The sequence below is a fragment of the Caloenas nicobarica genome, chromosome 3, assembly GCF_036013445.1.
Source record: "Caloenas nicobarica isolate bCalNic1 chromosome 3, bCalNic1.hap1, whole genome shotgun sequence".
In the NCBI taxonomy this organism is placed as follows: domain Eukaryota; kingdom Metazoa; phylum Chordata; class Aves; order Columbiformes; family Columbidae; genus Caloenas; species Caloenas nicobarica.
In genome coordinates this window covers 52,101,921-52,127,024 of record NC_088247.1, presented here as the reverse complement: position 1 = coordinate 52,127,024, position 25,104 = coordinate 52,101,921, and the positions used below count along the sequence as shown (strand labels likewise).

Sequence of the window (25,104 nt, the reverse complement as noted above, 5' to 3'; positions counted from 1 at the left end):
ACAATCTGTCAAATAAGAGAAAGTAAACAGTTACTCTGTGATCCTAATAAATAATGAGCAACACAGGTATTAAATAAACATTTTTATACAAAAAGACATATGTGAAAGACTAGAATAGCATTTTTAATAAATTAGGAATAGATGTAATCATTTCGGTACAACTTAGTCTTCCTTGCCAGTATCGCTGACTCTTTCTGCTCACTGTGAATTTCTGACTGAACAGCCATAATGGTGAGAACAATCCTGAGTGATTCACTAGCAGGACCCACTTTGAATATAGCTATTTTTTTGTGTGAAGGGCTGCTAATATCTCTAAAATGTCTCCTTTAACACCTGTATATAATACTTTTCCACCAACTTGAAGAGGATTGTCAACATAGCCTTAATGTCTGCATTTGGAAAGCAAGCCTGAGGCATTGACATGTCTCCCCCAGTTCAGGTTCCTCCAGCAGCTGCTCCCATGAAGACAGTGTTGATTGGCGGTAAAGATGACACCATATCTCTGCTTGGTGGGCCATGGGACTCCAGATTTTCCTGAGAAGGGAACTGACCAGGTGTTCCATACATACACTGGGAAGATGTGGTTTGCATGTTTGAAGCTGTGGGAAAAAAAGATTACCATCATTGCATTTTTCTATCTATTGAATTTAACAAAAAACACAACCTAATTTCATCTGATGGAAACGCTTGTCTACCAGGGACAACACCTAAAGGACAGAAATGTCAGCACTTCTGTACTTCACTCAATTTACCTATACTTCTAGAACTTCCCTTCAGTGGCTCCTCACATCATCCAGGCATGGGTCAAAACCCATGTGTAAGTCTGCTAAAAATCCAGCTATGGGCCTGAAGCTTACAGCTTGCATACGAGCCATCTTCTATGAAAACTATCTAAAGTTATTTAAGTGCACTATGCTCATCTTTCCATATCCCGCACTATTCAGATCCATATTCACTGGTGGCACCGCTGCCACCACCTGGCACATATCGACACAGAATACCAAAGATACTTGATGGGCACAATCCCTGTGTGGTGGTGCTGGTTTTTTCCCCCCCTCTTTAGCATCCTTTAAAGAACTGAGCACTGAATTCTTGCAGAGCCTTAATGAGGGAGGTAGTGTCTGATCTTCTATGCAAAGTTAACAGGTAAGTAGTAGGCAGAGGTAATCTTATGGAGAAACAAGTGGTGCCCTAGTTTGTGTCTTCCATGCAAGACTCTTTGGAATGTGAGACCAAACTCAGCTGTCATTTGTTTAATGCATATACCAAAACAAACTCATTGGGGTTAACGTATTTCACCTAAAATTCACTGTTATTTGGTGCCTTGCCTAACACGCAGTTGAAGCATAAGACAGTAAGGGACTATACTACAAGTGTATATCTAGACATCCCTGATCCAGGGTTCATTTGATCTGTTTGACAGTGAAGATCCATAAGAGCCCTTAGAAGACCCCAGTCCATTATTAGCTCACATGATAGTTAAAAAGTGTTTCCTGATATGGATTTTTCTGCAATTTGGGCCAGTCATTCCACTCCTCATGGACAATGGATCATAGTCCTGCTTTTGGAAGTGAAGAATTATTAAACTCAGTGTCCTGCAATTTTAAGGAAAATACATCTTATGATACATCCTAGCTACTAAGCTATTTTACCCCTATGCTGCATCTCATGTGAGCTACAGTTTAATCCTCAGCACTGGTTGGGATGCTAAAAGGTTCATAGGTCATAGGTCTTCCTCAGTTGTTGCCTATACTTACGCATAGGAGTCCGACAGACAATTGAAGGTGAGGACTCTGTGTAGAATGAGCCTGTTTGTTTTCTTCCACTGTCATCCAAGATATTCAGTGGATCATGTATATCATTGTATGATGGCAATGACCGAATGCTGCTTACACTGCTGATTACAGAAACATGTTGATCCACCATTGTTCCAAGCCTGTGAGATTCTGGATAATTTATATTGTTTCCATAATATCCTATTGACAGGAAATTGGAGAAAAGCAGAGTGAAACTACTGTTGAAGAGAAATGGTAGGGTAGTAGCATGTGATAATCTGGGACAAAAGGTAATTGTTACCAGCTGAGTCCCTTGAGAATAAGATTATTTATGTACACACACAGCCTAGTAACACTAGTAACGTATGCAGTAACTGACCCAAAAGAGGGGTGGTAGCAAGGGTGCAAAAAATTCTAAAAGTTCAGTCATGCCTTCAGTACAGAATTGCCCTTCCATTCTAAGTTCAGAATCAAACAGTAGCCTGCAATAAGGGTGGTCATAAGAGACACCATGGGGACTCCTATCCATGATTCAGTGCTCCCTTCTGAAGCCCGCAATCTAGGAAAGTATACCTGGAAAGAAAATCTGCATGGTAGTACATACTTACTGCATATACAAATCCATGTAAAAGCAACATTTCCACTGTGTCTTTCCTCCAGAAACGTGAAGTGGTTTTGCTGACTATATCTCTGAAGCAGATTGTGGCAATAACTTTACGTTTGAGGTATGAGAAATATTAGGGCAAAAATCTCAAACTAATGCTAATGCACATTTTTATATTTCATTTTACCATCCTGACCCTGTGACTAGAATGGTCCATTATGCTGATCCCAGAGATAAGCTGTCTTTTGACTGCTCTGTTTCATAGTAGATGTTCTGGGGGCTTTTCAAGACATTGTTAAATCACAAGGTCACCCTGGTTTTGCTTCCTTTGTGCAAGACATGGTGGTTGTGCCAAAGAAAGATTAGCATAGGTGCAGCAGATGCATTTGAGGTCAACGGAGGATTCAACAGAGGAAAATAAATCCTTAAGTAGCTTGCTTAGCTGCTTTACAATCTTTATGTGTCATCGGAGAAGTAGGAAACAGGAAAGTATAAATAAGAACTGAAAACAACTTCCACAGGAAAAAAGCAGAGGAAAAAGTATTTTACTCCAGCAAGGAAAGAGAAACAGAAGAGAAAAAGAAAATATATATTAATACCGTTGGAAGCATTAGCGGGATATGCTGCTCCTGGGCATGTAGACACTGAGTTGCTCAAGAAATTGAAACTCCCAGTATTCAGAAACTGAATATTGTGTGTGTCCTGAGACATGGATGAGGGAACATAGCTGGAAGGGGATCTGGCATTGTATGGAGACACAGCACAACTGTTGCTGAAGTAGTCTCTGGAGAACTGCTGTTCACTCAAGGCATTGAATCGGCTGTGCTCTGCTCTGTGGTGGTAAACTCCTGAAGTGGAATGGGCCTGAGTTCTGAACACGGCCTGGTAATTGGAATTATTTCCATAGTAATTCTGATTAGTTTGTGACAAAGTCTGGTAAAGGGGTTCTGAGTAGGAAGAGCACTGTGAATGTGTGGATAGCACTGGACCTACACTTGGAGGTCTCACAGCCATTGGCCCCTGGTTGATAACACTTCCTCGGCTGACCATGGCTGGTGAAATGGGTGGAGTCATCAGGTGACCAGTGCTTTGAGACAGCTCCATCTGACCTGTAATAAATAAGCATCAGCCATGATTAGCATTCACACTGCAGTACTGCTGAGTAGAGTGGATCTGCTAAGACACTAACCCTCTAGTGAAGTGTACACTACCAACTGAAACCTTTACAAAGGATATGCATTGCCCCCCACCTATACAGCACATGTTCTTTAATCCATGGCTTCAGGCTATAAAGATTCCCACTTTCATTCTCCAGCTTGGAGCCTACCACATGCAGTGGGAAATTCCAGCAGTTACAATCCAAGCTTCAAGTGCTCCAGGTGTCAGTGTTCATTCTCGCCTCACAAGAACCTCACCAAGTCAAGAGGTATAGGACAGTTTTACCACTGTCCCAATAGGTTCTATTACTGACAGGGCTTTACAATTGCCATCTTCTGTAAATCAGCACAGAGGGTGAGCTCATAAAATGTTATTTACCAGAGGCCTTTATGAAAGCATATGGTCATTGCTCCTACGGCAAAGTGTTACTCTGGACTGAAAGACTAACAAACAAATAAGAGAAGGAGAAATTAGAAGAACTGATCCATACCTGTCAGCTGCATATTCTCATTATCTCCTGTGGCAAAGGGGTTCAGACCAGAAGCTACACTGCTGGGCTGGCTAGCTGACAAGGACACGTAGGTTTGCTCTCCTAGACACTCATTTTTGACTGAAGTGTCACTGGGCAGAGGAGCAGCTTTGTTACGATTTGCTAGGAAGCAAGAGCTTGGTGATGCAGTAAAGGTGGCTTTGCTTGCATCTGCAAGAGTAAGTGAAAATTCTTAGTGGCTGTAATGTATGCTCATTGCATGTAATTTCACCACTAGTATACAGACAGCATATGAGCTGCCTGATTTGTTCATATCTTTGGTCAAGACCCAGTGAAGCCTCCATATTTTGCATGTAGCCAATGAATGCAAGTATTGCTCTGGCCTTGATCTTCCTAGTGGAACTGTTAGTATCATATTCCCTGACCACAGATCTACACCACAGAATGTCAGCTCCTTACTGAAGCCATTGTAGTGAAGGTATGATACAGATTTATTCCCTTGAAGTAAATGTCAGCAATGGAGTCAAGTAAATTGCACAAAGTGAATCAGTTTCATGGCACTTCAGCCTAAAGAATTAACAATGGGAATTTCAGAATGGTTGAACTCTGTTTTCATACTGATATCTAGAGAAAAATATCTGTTATACTCAGTAGTCCTTCAGTTTTCTGCAGGCTATTGATAAAGTCAGTGGAAGTTTTGCTATTCTTCAGTGGAAGCCATGGCTTTACCTTGTGGTTTCAAGTACTTTGCCTAAGCATCCAAGGATAAGGCAAGTGTTACATAAGACAAGGTTTTTCCCAAAGGTTGAATTGAAAGAAGAAGTGCAGCATCTGCTGTCAGACAAATTCTATGCAAGTTTCTTGCAGCAAAGTGCAGACTATAGGGCAACAACAAAGAAAAATATACAGATTAATTGCTAGTGCTAATGTTAATAAAAAATGATTCAGCAAAACCCAGTCAAGTTTCACCAGATTTTTAGGGATTAACCTGCATCAGAATTTGATCCAAATAAATATTGATTCACTTTATAGCAAAGGACCTGGAGCATATGACTTCAAACCATCTAATCTTGAAACCTGGTAGATGGAAAATGTTAAGAACACTGTTTAAATTAATTTTGTTTCTCTTCCACGTAGTAATACTTCAGCCAGATGTTAAATAGGGCTCCAAACTTGTGTTCCAACATTGCAGGGACATATGCATTTTGGTAATATTTAATACATTCCTAGTTCAATATGTAATTACATATTTAATCTTTGACAGGAAAACTGGATTAGGAATTCTTGCCCTTCCTGCTACTTATACCTCTTTTCACACTTCAGCTTCTGGCCCTTCAGGTGTACCTAGAAGTGTTGGTTGCATTGAAGATCATTTCACTGATCCAGTGTATTCACATTCCCACAAAATGTTATTAACTGAACTGTGGTGGGCAGGTGGGAATGAATCACTTTTCAGGTGAATTAGACAATGTTTCATATAACTACACCTTCAGGAGAAGACAGTAACCCTGCTTCTGTTTGAAGTTGAATAAATATGTGAAGTTCTAAAAATAGAGGAGTGCATTCAAAAGAACTCAGCTCTAGTTACCTAAATTCTTCATGTATTTGTCCAGTAGATTCTGGAGTTCTTGTTCTTTGTCATTGTTGAACTGTGTCTCCATGGCGAGCAGGATGTACTCATCTAGTAGCATACGGATCAAATGAAAAGAACCTTTTGGAGGAGAAAGAGAGAGAGTAGCTGAGTTATCTTTGTGACCATCTCTCAGCACTCTACAAGAAGCCAGTGAAACAAACAAATAATTGTGGACTTTACATGACCTGGCAAGACCAACAAGGAATAGTGCCTAACTTCTAGCTCTAATCTCTCTTTGCACTGGCCCACCTAGCTCAATTGTTTACTGTCCTGTAGGCTATTTGACCACTAATTACATCAAAGAAAACTACTGATGAAAGTGAGACATGCTTTATACTTGAAGAGGGCACACAGTGGAGCTAGATAAGGCTGAAGTCTGCTAGAATGCCTCTGCTCTATTTCTGTTTGCCTTGTGCTAAATAACCAGACAATAACTGGTGAAGTCTTTGACCTTTTTTCAAGAATATATCACATTTAAAATGTGTGTCTCCTTACAGCTGTTTCAAACACCCTCTGAATTTTAGATAACAATGTATCTACAATTAAACTTAGAAAATTATATACTAGATTTAAAATGAGTTTCATTCGTCCTACCATCTTCTATTTTAAAAAAGGTTCTTTCTGAGAGTCCTCAAAAATGTAAGCATTTCTGAAGATGGGCATGTGAACCTTAATTTTTAAAAGCCACAAACACTGTTCAATTAACTGTTTGCTGATCCCAGAATTAAGTTAGTGGTGATCTGACAAATTCCTTTTGCTTTTATGAAATCATGCCATGCACAAGAACTTCTATAGATCAGTAATTTTTTACCAAACTGACCCACATGTAAAACTAATAATTTAAATCTTCTGTCTCCAATACTGAGATATGCAGTTGTGCTTTCATTGTCATATCAAAACAAACAGAGCTTCTAACTCTTAAATGGTAAAGGAGTGCCGAACAGCAATTCAAATGAAAAATACCTTTGAAAAATGAACATACAACACAAGTCACCAACGAAATATTGCTAGCATTTACTGTGAAATAATAGTTAGAAAAATAAGTTACACAGCATTTGTGGCTTTGATCAAAGAATCTTTAGACCAAGATAGGTTCCTCTTTTGAGGAAATGGTGGAAAGCTGATAAGTGCTAACACATATGTACAAAATATACGTGTTTTTACAAAGACCAGGTACCAAAACTTGACGCGTTGTTTAGAGTTAGGTTATGCATCACTCGAGCACCAAAAAAACTCCATTTGAGAAGGAAGTCTTGGGCTCTCTTCTTTAATGACCTCCCATTTTGCTTGCTTGCCTGAAAGAGAATAGTAAAATACTGTTAAGTATGTTAACTTGCTTTCTGCAGACAGGAGAAAAAGGAGAGCTGAATACGCTTGAGAGTTCAAGGAGACCTTGACTCAGGCTGATGTGGCAGGGTGCATCAAGCTGCCTGATTCAAACTGTCTTCATAATGTGTGTCCCAGAGTGATAAAGAAGAGCAGCATTCACTCTTTTCAGAGTAGAGCTCTGACAATGTTAGAGAAATCAAATTGCTTACTGCTTGGGGTCTGCTGTGCCCTAATGGTATATCAAATATCTCACATTCTAGTATTAAAGGTGCTGAATTATTCTGTAAATATACAAGTGTACAAGGAAGAAAAACAAAACAAAACACCGATCACCCTCTGGCACTATGTTATTCCAGATAAACGGGGAATAGAAATTGCTCTTCGTACTTTAATGCAATCAATATAATACCGGCCAGACTTTCTCTTACAAAATGGTATGCTTACTATTGTAACATTGATGCTTTTAATGCTGCTCATTTCATATCGTCACTTTGCTCTGGCAGTGATTTGCTCATGTGGTAACGTATGCCTTGTTGCTTTCTCAAACAGCAAGCTGAGGGAAGCTGTTGTGCAAGTCTGACAGTAACCACACTTTAAGCATGAACAGAAGGCAGGCAGCAATGGAAGGATTACAGGTGCTGTAAATTATTAGCTTCTGCTTATTTGACCTAGCCACACATCAGGACTTGTAGGTATTTCTTACCCCTAATTACAGGAAAATGCTAGAAACCATACCTGTTAACTTTAATAATACAATATTGCATAGTAGATGCTGAATGAGAGAATGCTTCACTTTTTCTGCCTGGCTTGTTTATCAGGAATTGTCTTCTGAAATTGTGGAATCAATTTTACACCATAATAATTCAGTTCTAAAGTTGTAACTGCTCAGCTTCAGACAGAGTTTTCTGCTTAGGTAAACATGTATGAGGACTTGCTTTGGCTTTGCTGCCTTGAATCATCCAAAGCTCCTCACTGTGCTGCTCACACATGACAGCAAATGTTAGGAAACTCAGAGTGGTTTAAAAATAAATTATCACTGTCTATTGATGTTTGGGAAAACAGATGAATAAAGGAAAAATGACATGCCCATGGTGATTCTGTAAGTGGCAGTCACTCTTCTGCAAGCCACTCAAGGCTAACTGCACTGTCTCCTCCTCTTGCATCCATTCATTTCAGGATGCCCCCTAAAACGATGGATAAGATAATGCATTTCCAGATACAATGTGACCTGATGAGAGGACCAGCGCTTAGCTACTAGCAAGTAACAGGTTAACATTTTATTCTGCTAGTTTACATTCATTAGAGCCACAAATTGGGTAAATATCTCGAGTTATAACTCAGAACTCAATTATTTTGTTCTGAACTTCAGTGTAATTGTTGCTGTATAACTACATGCCTATAAAATACTCATAATTATAAAACATCTGGTAGATCAAAGGAAAAAAAAAATCCCATCAAAACCATCAATTACCAAGTTAAGCACCTTAGAAAACTACGAAAGTGTATCTTCTATCCTGGTTTGTAGAAATCCTTCCACAGGTTAGCTAATTCTGAATCCATCTGCTTCATTAACTTATACCACATACAGTAGCTTCTGAATACCATGAAAGAAAGAATTGATTCTCTAAGGAACAACTTTTGTTCTCCTTAATCACTGGGCAATACCCCTGTGATTCTACATGCACAGATAAGATGGATGGGCTTCTTTTATGCTTATGACAGTCCTGACTTTAATGTTTTAGTTACGATACTTCTTAGTTTGTCACACACATGAGACTGTTCAACAGCAGTCAACACGATTAATTAGAACTAGTGGCACTGGAACCCTTCACACCAAATGAACTCCCCTGTTCCAATAAGGAGATGGGAGCAGAAATGAGAATCTCATGTGGGAAAACAACAGGACTATATAAGTAAGGGATTGTGTAAGGAGTAAGGGAAGTAGGATTTGGTCTTGAGTCAGGCAGAACATTTGAAAGGTACCTTGATGACCCTTTGCTCAACCACAGTATCCAACCATTCAATAAAAGATTCCACAGTGGCATTCTTCTTTAGAAGGTCCTTCAGTTCTTGGAACACTGTAATAGAGTCATCTACCATGTAAAAAGGAGAACATATCATTGCATGCTTTTCTCAAAGTGAGAAAAAAACCACTCACCAGCCATATGACATATTGTAGCATGGAAAGAAAAAGGAAAGAATTAGAGCAGCAAAGAAATGAGCAACTCCACAGCAAAGCAAGCAGACACACATCTATCACACACATATATTTTAATTACTTAAGTATTACAACGCAACATGTTGTAAGACAATGGAATTTTACAAGAAAATAAAAGGAAAAAAAAAGTTATATTTTCCATTCATTTTAAGATTCAGCCTGGAAAACCTTTCTAAGTTTAGTAGTAAAGCTTTATCCGTAATGTGACAGACTTGTATACTGTCTCGGGTTTCCCTTATATTTTACATGTTTTTCACAATCTAATGTAAAGCTAATTTTCCCAATTCCCAATTCCAAAAAAGGGCCTAAATGACCAGTTATTTCTTTTATCCTTTTTTTTTTTTTTTTTTTTAACCGGTATGAAAGAAGACAAAGAACAAAAATGGAAATTATTACAGAGAAAGTAGGAAATGGACAATTCAAATGAAAAAATGAACAGGATTGTGAACCGTTAAAGAGAACAAACTTTGATGATCAAATTAACAATATTTAGAAGACAACACATTGCTATTGCTCTCCTTTCAGCTCTTCAAACTCTAATCAACATGATTCCTATGACAAAAGTTATCTTTTTTAGCAGAGAAAATGCCTACATCTTTTTTCAGCAACAGGTATGTATATGAGAATTAAAATCCTCAATATTTGTACTTCATTCTATTCTGTGTATGAAAATAGCTGTTACATTTTATAGAAAATTATGTATTTTTTTAAAAGATGCACTTTCAGGAAAAATATTCTATTTATAGAAACAAACAAACAAACAAAAGTAAACTAGCTCAAATATCCAAATATTGAGACATCTTTCAGGAATTGATCACCGTATGATTAGGACAAAACTTCAGAAGATATTTTATTACACTTAGCAACTGACATGTAATTATTTTTGCAGCGACCATTTAAAGTCATCTGGTTGGGATGACTTCCCAGGGCAAGCTTCTGTTCTTGTAGGACACGCTAGGGCAACCAATTGGTTTTCTTAAAGCAACTGAAGTTAACACCAAGCTAGATTAGCAAATGCAGTGTCTACATGTGCCTTTTCCCAGCCCAACTCCAAGTAGACTAGTGTATCATGGATTGAAAGAGTGAATTACTTTTAATGATACAAATATATCACCATGGACTTACATTCACTGTAGACCTCGCCATCAGAGTCTGTGCTCCCTGAGACTGCAAGGAGTGCTTGAGAGCCAATACTATTCAGATCAACTTTTTCAATATCTGACACCATGGAATTCACCACATGCTGATCAAAAAGGGCTGGTCGAGCAATCTGTAAGAGAAGGGAAAGTAAATGCTGAGACACTGCTGTAGTTTAAGCCCAGCTGGCAACTAAAGCACCACACAGTTCCTCACTCACTCCCCACCAGCCCCCACCCCAGTGGCATGGAGGAGAAAACTGGAAGGGTAAAAGTAAGAAAACTCATGGGTTGAAATAAAAACAGTTAATAATAAAGAAAAGCAAATTGTAATGAAAAGGGGAAAGAAAATAACAGAGAGAAAAATACAACCCAAGAACGACAAGTGATGCAAATGCAGATGATTGCTCATGACCAACTGACTGATGCCCAGCCAGTTCCCAAGCTGCATACCCCTGCCAACCTCACGGCTAGTTTGATTGCTGACCATCATGTTATTGATATGGAATATCCCTTTAGTCAGTTGAGGCCAGCTGTCACAGCTGTGTCCCCTCTTTTTGTGCATCTCCAGCCTACTCGCTGGTGGGGCGGTGTGAGAAGCCTTGACTCTGTGTAAGCCCTGCTCAGCAGTAACTAAAACATCCCTGTGTTATCAGCACTGTTCCCAGCACAGATTAAAGCACAGTCCAATACTAGCTGCTATGAAGAAAATTAACCCTATCCCAGCCAAAACTAACACAGACCCACACTTGGGGATCACCTGAATAACTCCTCAAAGAAGAATCATATTCTATTTAATTTTCTTATCATGACTGGCTTTCTCACAGATCAGATGGGACAATGTTTCCCTTTCATTAGACTTCTAATACTCTTCTAATGTGCCTTCCTATCAGATTATCTTCATGATGTCACCCACATGATACTTCTGTTTCAATATTTGTGAAAGAGAAAACCAAGTCAAGATGAATATATGGTGCATCTACAGTTATTCATGAGGACTACCACCTCAGAACCCAAGCTGCCCCAAAAGGCATTGTATACTTTTGTGAAATCTACCAAACCATCACATGGAGATGCCTCTTGATTGCAGACACCTGCATCCTGCCAACACAGCCTGGGAGTCCTCAGCTACCTGTCAGTCATATATTCTCCTTTCAGTCAAAACTCAAAAAGAAATAAGCTCACTAAAGGACATCATGGACAAGACAGTGAACCTTTGCTAAGCAGGAAGGATTATCTTATATTTTCTGATTTGGAACAAATACCCATATATTCCACTTCATATTTTGATTGTCATGATAGTAGTTCATTATAACCACAGTGTTTTCTCTCTTTCCTACTACTGAAGTTTGAAGTTTTGATCAGATCTATTTATGGCCGCTTCCTTCTTGCATGGTTAAAACTACAAGATGTAAGTCTTCCATGGTTGAAGTTGAACCTTGAAAAAATAATGCATTATATCTCAGTAGCCAGCAAGGTGTACTGAAAGTAATTGACAATTTTTTTTCATGTATAGTCTTATTGTGTTTACCTGTGCTAGGTGTAGGAATGATGTCTGTCGTTTTAAGGAGGAAACAAATCTTCGTGCAATAGGTAGTTTCTTATCCGTCAGGTTTTCTGGTAGATTTTCCAAAGAGGAAACAACCCACTGTTCCCAGTTTTTTGCAAAATTTCTTATATCTGCCAGTAAACTATAGGAAAAAATAGTGTTTTAGAGAAAGATCAATAAAAATTGCCTTGCACTAGTTTAAATAGTTTGGTTTCAATCTATGATAAACAGACTCATGGACATATCATGCATTACTTCTCAGATGTCACCAAATGGAAACAGGAAATCACCAATCATCAAAAGGTGAAAATTGACTATATATTGATCTGTACCTCCTCTGAGAAAAAATTGTAAGCCATCTGCGAATTGAAATAGGTTGAAAAATGCTAGCTTTAAGAATAAACCATAAGAAATCTGTAAACCATTAGAGATATCTGAAGCTACAGGCCTTAGTCAGGCATAAAACCCCAAATAAGATGCCCTTCATGGGAAAGAAAGATGAGAAGATTCAGCAGTAATTATCCTCTTATTAATGTCTTGTTGAGAAAATGTTTGGTTGTTATGGTCATACATAGAATACAAACTTGAAAAGTACTATTAAAAAAAGGTAACAATTATTTTTCCTCAAACAACAGAAGGACATTAGTTTCTTTTTTGATCTTCTAGGGCTTTAGTGCAGAATAAACCTATTTCAAAATATCCAACAAGCCAGTAAAATTGGACATTAAAGTACTGTGTATTATTTTAAGGCAGTTCTACAGCTGTGCTCGAGGCTGACAGTATTTTGCCATACGTAGTCTGCTGTCCTAAAACTGAGATGCAGAATTTCTGCTAGTTACCTGGCATACGCCTAACAAACAGAACGTAGCATTATTATTAAGTGTCAAATACCTACCTTTCTGGCATTTCTTGCATTGTTGCAGGGATGAGTACATCTGTAAGGACCTTCAAAAAGGCAATATAAAATTATATCAAGCTCCCATTGGCCATTTATTCATTCATGTCTGTCTTGTCTACTTAGATTGCAGAGTAATAAGGACAGGAAATTTATACAGAATTAAGCCATTCAACCTCTTGTCCAGATATTTATATACCTACTTTTCTTCCATCACTATTAGATAGGAACACATGAGATATTTATATATCTAGATAGCTCCCACTCCTAATGTATGCCAGAGTGCCAGTAAAACAAGAAAGTGCTATCACTCGTGTCTTATAGTAGGGAAATCAGCAGAAGTGAGATGCGTAAACACTTTGTCTTTTCCAGCATTTCTGTGAGTCTCAGCAAAGCATATACTCCAGCATCTCCCGAGCCTTCAAGTGCTATTAGCCCCTTGACTCTTCTTTCTGCCACTCTGCATGTGGCACTGAAGGTGTTCATAGCTTGGGACAAATCCCCCATAGCTGCGTGTGGTGTGGAACTGTTTTGTCAAAAAGTTGTGCCCTCTGACATGCCTTCTGGGGAATATTATTGTGGAGAGTAAAGATGTTAGCCTATGTCCCAAAAATCTGTTTCCACTACTAAGGTAAATGGTTTGATAAAAACACAATAAAATGAACTTTTGAGAAATTCTACCTTTTTCAATTTCTAATTTAGTGCTCCTGTAGTATTTCTTCTTCTGTCACATTAAATATTTATTACAAATAAAGTTAATATTGGATCTATTGGGACAGCACATTTGGAGCAGGAAAAAACGCGTAAATTCAAGGTACAATATAATGTCTACAAGTAAATGAGGCTTAATGGTTCATCTCCAGGGTAGTAATTATCATCTTTAATGCTGATCACCTTTGCTTCGCTCTGCTAACTAAAACATGTCTTCTTACTTTACAGTTTGATATGCTTCCAAGAAATGCATATTTTCCTATTTTCTGGATATTTCCCTGTATTTTTGTACAGTAAAGAATGATAAATAGATGACAATAAGGCACTCAGTACTAAACAGTCCCGAGTCTCTTGCTTCAACTGCTTGGTGTTTACTGTTAATGCCAATAGTTATTTCTTCCCATTGATACATGGTTGTGAAATGTGTTAGAGAGAGGATGACAAAACTTTCCGATTTATATGGCATGTCCTATCAGAGGAACTTAAACACTTTGTAGCTGTTAATTAATGATCAGATCTGATTTTCCAAATTAAAAACTCAGGAAACTTTATTGGCGCTACTTTCTTTATTTTTTTTCCCCTGTGCTCTATTGCTCAATCCTGTAATACTCCTTATTTTCGCCTAATTTCAACTATTCTGTGATCATGCTGTGAACTAGATCAAAGAATTGATATGGCACAAAACCAATTTTTTTTTTAAACCCAAACCAGTATAGAGTGCAGCAGTTTTGCTGGTACATCTAGCAGCATTGAGACAGAAATGAGGTGCAGCAGGCAGAAGAGGCAGGAATATCTTAATCCAGTATTGTTCCAACTCTGCAACATGAAACCACGGCCTGACATAACCTCTGAGTAGCAGATTCACATGTTGAATCACCTCACTGCACTGCCACAGACTTTCTTTGCTGGTAGACATTGAAATAATCTCTTAAGTAAAAGCAAGGCCTCAGTTTTCATCCAGGCTTAATTTAGCCAGCCTTGTCAGTGAGGCACAGAAGTATTTCTTTTAGCTATATTCAAGCAAGCAGGTCAGGATTTCACCATGAGTGTGTGTGTGTGTAGTCACACATCAAGTGTGCAGCGGAGCTGTGAGTGGAATTCAGCTCTTACATGTGTCAGTTTTATGTTCTCGATTTCCAAGGAATCCTTGCTGCTTGACACAGGTAAGAGGCAGAAAGCAGTTGTAGCATCCTATTATTCTAACTTCAATGCTGTTTTTACACACGCAAAAGCTGTAACATGGTTGAGATTATCCATGTAGCTAAATGTTTAACTCACCTTATACAGGATTGAGTCACAAACACAGAAGATGTCAACGATGATGGGATTTTCAAGCAGGGGAAGAAGATGGTCAGGCATTCCTTGCCAGAAATGTAACAAGAAATGCTGAATCTGAAGGAGTAGGAACCAAATTAATGGCCATAAATAATGCTTTCTTGGCTCCCTGTGCATATACACCAGGAATGTGTGTTCAAACAACCTACCTCTTCAAAGTTCCCATTAATTGCATTGTCAAGGACACACTGACAGTGTGTTTTGTACATCATGATAAGAGTATCTACCTATTTTGGAAGAAAGAAAGATTAAACATAGTTTCTTAGCTCTCTACTGCTAAAGTTATCTAGGTTTCTGCTTTCTGTAGCTAGTATTTAAATGTAGAATATAAACTACATTACAATGCATATTTACAAACAGGCAGTCTGTATAGCCAGCAGTAATGAGAAGGTCACTCATCTCTACTTTTTAGCAATACCTTTAAGTTGCAATGTTGTTGTCGGAAATGTAGCATCTGAATCTGTATACAATGTGAAAATGTGGATATCAAAGCAAGGCAACAACTAGGTTAGCCAGGCAGATGGTAAATTCACCTTTCCAAAGCTAAGATTAATCCCAAAGAGTAGTGCAAGTTAATCATTAGGCTACTATAGGCGTCTATGAGTGTTCTGAAACATCATCTAGTTGGACAAATGAGAAAATAGCTGCCAGTCATTTGGTCAAAGTTTAATCACTGCCTTACACAAACTGAACTTTAAAAAGCAGAGCTCCCTTTCATCTCATCAGGCTGATTTATCTGAGTGGAGTATTCCCTTATTTTAATGACAGTGCTGAGGTATTAGAAGACTTTGTAAAAAATGTACTATTTTTTTAAGTTGTCGGAAATGATAAAACAAGAATTTTAATGTATTTAAATTTAATGTATTTCATGTAAATTTAATGTATTTCAAGGACTGAAAAGTGCTAGAAAAACCATTCTCACAGTCCAGAATCACAGAAAGTTTGTTACAGCTTGTGAACTTCACCAGCAAACCAATATCACCTTTTAAATGAACCTAGTACTGCCTTATTTCAACAGGTTTACTATACAGATTTATTCGAAAATGGACCGTGCTGACTTTCAGAGCTGCTTCTGTAACTACGTATCTTGGAAAAACAATGGCAAATGGTAAGATTCAAGAACATTTTAAAGATTTTTTTTTTGAAAGGGCTGATGGAAGTTTAAAGTTTGGGTAAATTTTCTTCAGAAACATAAAATGCAGAAATTATCCATCTATTTTAGTGCAGACTGCTTCATTTATGGACTCTCCAGAGATTTCAGTTGCGTGCAATTTCTTGGGAGTTTAATGCAGGAGTCAAACTTCATATATGGGCTTTCTTCATCAGAGTAGCTAAATACCTTAGGTTCAATAACCCTTGATCAGGTAAGCTGAAGGAGGGGAAAGACAGAAGAGAAAACAGGAAATTTTTTAAAAAAAATTAAAAAAAAAAAAAGGAGAAAAGAACAGCAAGGAAAGAGAGACAGGGACATTCACAGAAATTAATCTCTCTTCCCACAGTCTTCTCATGAGTCTATGAGTCTGTCCCCAGACAGAGTTACCTACAAAGCCCTGCTGGGGCCTCTCATTATCTGGTCCCAACATCAGAGCAATTACATGCTGCTGACCCAAGATTGAAGAGAAAATCCGTTGCATCTTTTTCTTCATTGTTGAAATGGTAAAATTCACTTTCGCTTACACTGCTGTGTTGGCTCTGCCAGGAATCTCAAAAGATCTTCAGATTTAAATGTTATGAGAATGTTGTATGTATGGGAGATGTCAATTCACTGATGGAGATTATAGCAGTAGGTGATGCACACTGCTGAGCACACTGATTCTTGGGCTTTCTTTAGGAACTGTAAGATTTCCAGCTAAGATATCTGTACTACAGATGGCTCCTTTTGTTTAGCACCTCACAGCTGGAATCCCAGGCTTCACTACTTTCACAGAACAAACTTAAGAGGAAGAGCTCTTAAAATAGAGAGATTTAAAGCAACATATCTCAAGACAGCCAGCATCATGACCCATACTGGAGACTAAACTGGGGAGTTCACACCGTACACCAGAAGGTTTTTAGCACAGTAGGGATGTAGCAGTCCATAATGTGACCAGAAATGACACAGATGTAAGACAGAAGCAAGTAGTCAAAGACATAAAACATATGCCAGCAATACTTGGGCCAGCAAACTCATATGCTCAGATTTTCAGTCTCTTTTCAAACAATTAATGAAAGAGAGTAAAGTTCATCTAATTATTTGTTGTGAATTATCTGCTCTGATCTAATCAGAACAAAATTTACTTTAAATCCAAAGGCATTTGGAATGAATACACGTCCCAGTTATTTGTTTTGCTCTCCTCGTCTTACATACCATCAGTTTGTAAAATACTAGGTCAGTTAATAGGTAAATAATTCAACCACCTTTCCAGTGGAAAGCCAGTTAATCGGTGTTAGTAAAGGTTTGCCCCCTCTATAAATCAGTCACCTCTGTTTGATTATGGACATTTCTGGCTCTTTCATGTCAATACCTCAAAGACCAAGATATGAAGAAACTTTCTGTGGCAATTTTTGATCTGTAAGTCAGAAGAGAAGTAGCTCACATTTTACCTTGTCTTTAGAAATGCACCCTTGAAGCAAAAGATGTTGAGCACTTGGAAATTCTGGGAGGAGAGTTCCAGTTTTGGAACTCAGAGAATATTTACGAGTGAAACCACCCTGAAATGGAAGGGGAAAAACAGAAACATTTAAATAGCTAATATAGATTCAACTGAAACCAACAATTCATGTTAAACTTGTATATTATCTCATGAGTCTCTCAGTCTTCCAAAATAGTTACATTCATAGAATCCTTCCAAAATATTGATGCTTATCCAAATCTGGATTCCAGCGTAGGAAGATAATTAAATATGTGTCTAGATCTAAACTCCACCACATACAGTTTTCAGAATCATGCAGCCTTTGAGTCATATTACTTCATGGAATTCTACAAGGTTGGAATTTAATCTATATTAAAAACTAAAGTAGAATACAGTCTGTTGCTCTCCTCTATGGTACGGATTGTTACATCCTCAGGGACACCCTAAGTTTTATTTAATGTCTCTTACAAGTGCAAGGATCTAGGGTGCTGGTGATAGTATTGTTTTCCCTTGCTCTGTTCCTGCTCTGATAGCACGGCAATAGGGATTTCTGCTGTTTTACTATGGTAGTCACTGGTTTAGTTTGTCATAAAGCTTGATAATATTTTATATCATTATGGATGTCATGGTATGTGGCATCTATGGACAGTTTTGAGTCATGTATTTTTTATATAGCTCTCTGTGTTTTGGCAGATTTGACATAAAGGCTCAGAAAATACCTTCCAGTCCTGTGTCCTACTGTATTAAAACAGATATACACATAATCATATGTACCAAGACTTCGTAGGAAAAAGGAAGGATGCTGAGCTACATGCCCTCTTGGGGCACACCACCAATTTTAGCTGCCTTTCTCCTGCTCTGCTGAGATGGATGAGTTTGGCCATTTGCCTCAGAGAGACTAGACTTGGTTCTGTGGATTTTTTGAAACATTTTTCTTTAGTCCATAAGGGAAGAATAAAACTATGCTGGGCACATACAGCCACAAGTCTACACAATATAGAAAATCCTGTACAGAAGCTCAGTCCCAATGTTCCAGTCTGGGATCACAGACTAAGCCTGGAAAGAGGAAGTGCAGTTTCGAAGGAACTTACAAGAAGGGAATAAATTATTTTTCTTTTGCTAACTCTTTAGCAATGAAAAAGGGAAATAAAAAAGGCATCTGTTAATATGATTATGATTTTATATCTCAATAAGAATGACATTCCCAGCCATTTAGTGTTCTCTGGTTACTTTGTTGAGACACAGTTAATGCCAGCGTGGAGACAAGACAAATTTCTCCTGAATTATACCAAATTCTGCTGATCTGAGAGTTCCTTGCAGTTCTTAGAGTTCTTAAGCCTCTTTAGCTTGTGACATCTGAAATATCATAGATACATCTTGTACTAGTTACAGACTGAGAAAAGATCTTGACTAATTATTAAATGCTAGCCTTTAGAGAGATGGGATTGAAGGATGAAACAAGCAGCCTCATATGTGTGGACACTGATCATGAGCAATATATGGTAAACCAACCATTGCATAGACTACTAACATAATACTTTCACAAAATCTGATTCAGCTTACTTCTTATTAAAGTTGAACAGTAACATTCTATAGTGATATAGTGTTACTATTCTTACATTTATAATGCACGCAACATTATGCTTATTAAGCTCTCAAATGATACAATTAAGATTAAATCCTCATCCTCAAGAGAAGCAATTATATATTTATTATGATCCTGTCCTTACTGACTGAATCGTACTTATTCTCATAGGATTGCAGTCAAACCTAGAGAAGACTATTTGGCTGAAACTCTTTGTTTCATTTTATCCCACCCAGTCCTTAGATAAAAGTTGTGTACAGAGCCTTGAGCAAGTCTTCTACATATTCCTGTGGTAAATCCATTACTTCTGTGCAGATTTCCTTTGTACTAATGGATGGAATTTATGATCATGCACTATGTGTTTGAACGGTACTTGAAGTCGCCTTGCCTTACCCCTTTGCATACAGTCAGATTTCAGTGAACTGGGAACAGTAGGTATACAGCGTAACTTATAGTGTAAAAATGTGCAAAATGGAGTATTTTCCTATACATGTTGACTCACCTTTCAGCAGCCAGTTTCAAGTGAAATTTTCTCAAATACTGAATTCAGAAAACTATAACTGTAACTGACTTATTCACAATATATATATCCCCATTTTTATAGGGTGATATGTCTTCCAAAACAGACAAGAAGGCATTAAAACATACATTATGTAAACGGACATAGCCTGTGCTATCTATTATTCAAATACATACAAAGCTCTAAATCAAATAAATTGTAGAAATCTAGAAACATTAGTACTTCATGTCAATACTTTTGCAGCTTTATAATTGTCTATCAGTATTCAGAGGGGTTTTTTTAATAGCAGGAGCAGTCTCAATGATTTCATTATGCAATTACCCATGAAATACATTAAAAGCTCTGATTAAAAGAGACTTGTTCATTTAAAAGACGGCAGTGGTGGTGGTGAGAGATTTCAGAGAAGATAATCTGCAATGTTCTTTACCTTGCTAATGGACTTATATGACTGTGCCTCAGTTCTAGACTTAATATTTTAAACCACTGCCACTTGCCCTTTCAATTTAATGCCATCTGTTTCTAATGGCCATTTAACATTAAGATAATGACAGTAATATTATCTGCCTAATTAACCATGCAGACTCTAATGGTGCACTAACTGGTTAAGATAAAAGAATTTGCTGATATCTCCCCCTACAGAGAGAATACTAGAAAATGTGATAAAACATACCAGAAGTAAACAGTGTCCCTGGCACTCAATAAGTGTTCATTCAAATGCCATTTACTCAGTATATTTAGGCAATCAGTGCTTTAACATCTTTTCAATGTCTTTATGTTCCTACTGAGAGTTACACCTTATGCAGTCATTGTAAATCTTTCTGGAATACCTGATTGCATGTACTTTCAAGCAAATGAATAAGGATATATCACCTGTTCACTTTAATGGAAAGTATGTTGCCAAATTTTCAGTATGCTGAGATTGTCATAAGTCAGGTTTGAGCATGAAAGCTGTTTTTTTTTTTTTATCTTTTAAGGCCTGCCTGAATACTTTCAGACAACACAGAGCTAGCCAGTCAAAAACGCATACTGAAGTGCCCTTTCTTGCTTATTTCCACCGACTTCTCTGTGATTCTTTTTCTGGGAGGACCAAGGTGCTGAACTTTGTTGCAGAAACAAGACAGGTTTATGGGACTGCCAATTCCCAAACAGAGTGGCAATGCCACATCAGAATTGGAAGTAAATGTGCATTCATTTATGTGAAAGGAAACAGAAATTTTCCATCTCAAAGCTCGGAAAGAATGAATGCTGTAGTGGTGTTCATGAATCCTTGAATATATTGGGGATATCCCACAGCATAGCACTATTTTTTTCTTGGTAAGATAGCTGATTATCTGAACAGGAAAAATGCAGCAGATCTAATCTGTCTGAACCTCACTAAAATACTTGCCATGGTGTCACCATGGGAAATGATTAGTTATGCTGGTGAGAATGGGGATTGGTACAAGAAAGTAAAATGTTTAAGAAACTGACTCTAGATGAAATGTGTTGACAGGGAAACTACTGGCTTGAAAAGGGATTGAAGATTCTCAGAGATTAGACTCGGAACTGATCTCACTGAACGTTTCATAGTTTAAATTGGCTGACATGAGCTAATGAAATCATCGATAAAGAGGAAAACCAAGAGGTCATGCAGAAAGATCTGGATGGCTTTGAGATAATGGCAATAAAGTGGATGAAAATCAATAGAGCAAAGCTACACTCTCAGGGACCAATAGGAATTTCTGCTGTCAGTTAGGAGTTGCTTATCAGGAAATGAAAAAGGAGAAAGACTTGCTGTGTATCAGTTGATCACAGGCATTATATTTAGTCTGGTAAATTAGATGGTGTCAAGAAACGTTCCCAGGCAATACTGGAACAGTATTATTCTGAATGGCCCCTGGTATTCTTTTGGCCCATGCCAGTTTGCAGTCTCCCAAACAATTCGTAGTCATCCTTCAACAGTTACTGCATGCAAGGGACTTTTCTCCATGGCAATGTGGCTGAGATGTGCCTATGCTGGTTTGTAGGTTCAGGAGCTTAATAATATGGATGCAGGCTATTCCATGCCAGTTGATCTCAGTGTCATAGAACAATGCAGTGAACAATCCTTAACCTTAATGTGCCATAATCCATAATTTTCTACTATAAATGCGACAAGAATGACAGTGACTATACCACAGCATATAGAGGTGAAAAGGTAGGCAACTTGTGGGGGAAAAAAACCAACCAACCACCACCACCAACAACAACAAAAACAAACAACAAAACCCCCCACAGTTCTAGGGTTCATAATTTCTGATAGAAATTTGACACATGCCATTTATGAGACTTTATGTGGGTTTTTTTTTCTATAAAGATATTAAAATACAAACAAGCACAATGAAAGGCTGAAAGGCTGATCCAAGGTGACTAAAAGCTGCTGTTTGTTCCATCTAGCAAGCAAAAGCAGCAAGAAGACATATCACAGGAAATTGTCATAAAGAGTAAAGAATAGCGAAAGACAATCTTGACCAGAAGGTATAAAATTCAGTTCATTAAAAAAAAAAAAAAATTGGCTTCCCATCAGACAAATAAGATTGCAAATGAGCCCTCCTGCAAAAGTAATTGATGTGAAAAATTAAGCTAGAGCTTGATCCTTTCCTTAAGAAAGTCTATTATGAACCTCTGTGGTTATAGGGAGTTGGATTGGAACAAGAGCTCCAGAAAGTGCCTTCCAGTCTTATTTTCCTTTGAATAATTAAATGAGCAAATACTCAGCCTCATGGGGGGTGGGGAAAAAAAAAAAAAAAAAGTTTTGTAGTCTAATCTTTAATTAAATATATTGTTCTAATTTTCAAAGAAATTAATGGGAAGAAAACCACAGGTCACATAAAATCTGGATTATAACAGAAGCGAAAGGAAAGACTATAGCACTTACCTCATTCTTTAACTTGCTTCCAGAGAATCTTTGAGAAGAAACATATTTGATTATTTTTTATAAGCAGAACATTCTTAGAGTTTGTATATGTATACATATATAAAATAAATATATAAAATAGACCAGTTAGAAAAATGATCACATTTCTTCAAATAATAAAATTTGTGCTTTTTCTTAACTTCTTCCATTGGTTTGCAAGTGCCTGAGCATACCAGGAAACCTACTGATGTCTTCTAAAACATGAAGATTCAGATCATTGACCAAACAGTAAAATATATACCCGGTTTCAGCTTTTTCTTTGGATCTTTGCAACTTCACAAATATCAAAAGGGCAGCATAGGTGCAAGTCCATAAGCTCTTTACCGGGAAATACATGAAGTTTTTCATACAGCTGAGTAAATTCAGAGTAGAAAAAAATATACCTAAGATTCATACTTCTCAGGAAATGAAGAAGTCATGGCGACTTTCCATTCTTTTTGACCATAGTATTATTTGATGCAGGTGAAATGCATTTCTGAGATCAAAGATTCATTAACTGTTGAAAATGTGTTGCAGTATAGTGACGAGTCAAATTGAGATGCCCAACGAAATCATTGGACTATTGGGCAACTCTTCAGTGCAGAAATTAGAAAGCATATATTTTACATTTTAACTACTGAACTAGAAAATACGTAATGATAGGGATTCTAATGGATCAGTATAATGACAAATGTTGTTTGATTATTGTTATTTCCTGCTCTGCTAGCTGCCAACTGATAAGATACTCTGGGCAACATGAGGTCTTACAATTATTAGTGGCAATATTGTGATTTCCTGCTGTTGAGATGCTCCGCTGGCAGGAAAGAAAACCAGAACCTAAGCGGTTTTCGAATTCCTCCTGCCTAGGCCAGGCATGGGTGCCTGACATTTCCCATCACATGATGATCCAACATATGTTACCTACACAGTCCCTTTGGTTGTTGATAGACGAGTATGAAAGACAGCATCACTCAGTTGATTACAATGTGGAATTAATGAGCTTCATAGCTGGATGTATTTGTTATGGACTGTGGATTTCCACAAGCGTAGCAAAATGTACACCAAATGTTGAACAAAAGCACGAGCTAGTATTGCTCATCCAGAACCTTAATTGCTACCCCAAACTGCCCTTCACGCAGTGCTGTAGCTACTAATGGTTTTTGGTCTTAGATGTGCTCCTTTCATAGTGCAAGGCTTGATATTTAAAGGAATGGGGAGCTCAAATTTACAGTGGAATTCAAGGATTCAGGCATCTGCAACCCTGTATTTAAGGACCGCTGTACTCAGCTCAGTTGACTAAATATTAATACATAAGTGCCAACCAAGTTTGAAACGGCAGTAGATGCCTATTTTTAGGCAGTTAAATGGAGGCTCATTTCCCCTTTTAACTGTTTGACAGGCTGCCATCTAACCTGCAAGCTTTGTGGTACAGGCGCCCATATGCATATATTTGTGCATAGGCATGGTATGATCCAATGTTACTAACCTGTATATTTTCCCTACCTATTTCTGCCCCAGGCTTGATCCAGGAATCATTTTATTGTTCACCTACCAGAACAGACATCAGGCAAAGGACAGATTTTATGATGGATCATTATATGCAGTAGCCATATAATTCACTCTCCATTTTGAATGCCTACGCTGTCAGACTCCTTACCCAGAAGCTTGTTCTTAACCCAAGGCTACTGCATCATTCTTTTCACACAGACAAATCCAACCACAGTAATGGCCCAGACCATGCAAAACAAGCTTTTGAGCTTGTGTTCTAACTCACCTAGTGAGATAATTAGACTGCTGGACTCTGAAAATTCAATATCTCATACATTAGAGCAGAAGTCCTAACACAAAGAAAAGGTTCCTAACCAGTGCATCTAGTGAACCTAGCGAGTTCTGCTGAAAATCTTAGAGAGTATCTATGCCGTCTTTATATGAGCGTACACCACTGGAAATCCAGGCATGGGGAATTTTGCAAAACCTCCACTTTCTTTGCATTCACTGCTGCTAGATCGTGCAAGGACAGAGTTTTACATGGGGATGTGTAAAAGGGCACTGGCAGACATAAAGCAGAGATTAAGAGTGTTTATATTCCCTTAAGTGAAAATAACTGTCTTTTAGTCAATTAAATGAGCAATTTGTTCAAGATAATTGTGTATTATGAAAGAACCTCATCTTGCTGTGTAGCAGCAACAACTCTGCAGTTCTAGACAAACACTGGACAAGGAAATGACATATTCCAGTCTATTATACCTGAAGTCCTGCAGTGGAGAGATCCCTCCTTTTAAGCATCATTGACAACATTGCCCTCCATTTTTACACTTGTCCTATTGTTTGGAAAAGAGTCTCTTTGGATGTAACCTAAATCCGGCAGCAGTTGAATTTTATATGTGTGATTATAAACTCATTTATTCCTTTCCTTTCTCAGAGTCCCCACTTACACAGATATACTGCCGTAGACAATGAAAGCCAACATTCGAGCCATATGTGAACAGAGACATTTGTTTTACGAACTATTAATCTTCGGCAAACCAACAGGCAGCTATCGTAACGTATTGATCCTGCTAGCTGTCCCTTGAATAAATATAATTAGAGCTTCCTGGGTTAGGTTTAAACTGATATTAACCAGTCAAAGGACCTGTAAAT

The 25,104-nt window shown here is 37.9% G+C and overlaps 1 protein-coding gene across 1 annotated transcript in view; it reads right to left on the bottom strand.

Annotated features, from left to right (window-relative positions):
- Window positions 1-435: 435 nt before the first annotated feature.
- RFX6 (regulatory factor X6) overlaps window positions 436-25,104 on the bottom strand; it is a 35,873-nt gene continuing 11,204 nt past the window's right edge. Inside the window, exons 6-19 of the mRNA XM_065632297.1 lie at window positions 22,447-22,474; window positions 17,417-17,524; window positions 14,983-15,060; window positions 14,777-14,890; window positions 12,788-12,837; window positions 11,875-12,034; window positions 10,333-10,477; window positions 8,973-9,082; window positions 6,838-6,955; window positions 5,616-5,738; window positions 4,028-4,237; window positions 2,979-3,488; window positions 1,758-1,976; window positions 436-599 (exon numbers count right to left, since the gene is read on the bottom strand). Coding sequence (XP_065488369.1) covers window positions 436-599; window positions 1,758-1,976; window positions 2,979-3,488; window positions 4,028-4,237; window positions 5,616-5,738; window positions 6,838-6,955; window positions 8,973-9,082; window positions 10,333-10,477; window positions 11,875-12,034; window positions 12,788-12,837; window positions 14,777-14,890; window positions 14,983-15,060; window positions 17,417-17,524; window positions 22,447-22,474 — 2,137 coding nt within the window. The remainder of the gene's footprint in view (window positions 600-1,757; window positions 1,977-2,978; window positions 3,489-4,027; window positions 4,238-5,615; window positions 5,739-6,837; window positions 6,956-8,972; window positions 9,083-10,332; window positions 10,478-11,874; window positions 12,035-12,787; window positions 12,838-14,776; window positions 14,891-14,982; window positions 15,061-17,416; window positions 17,525-22,446; window positions 22,475-25,104) is intronic.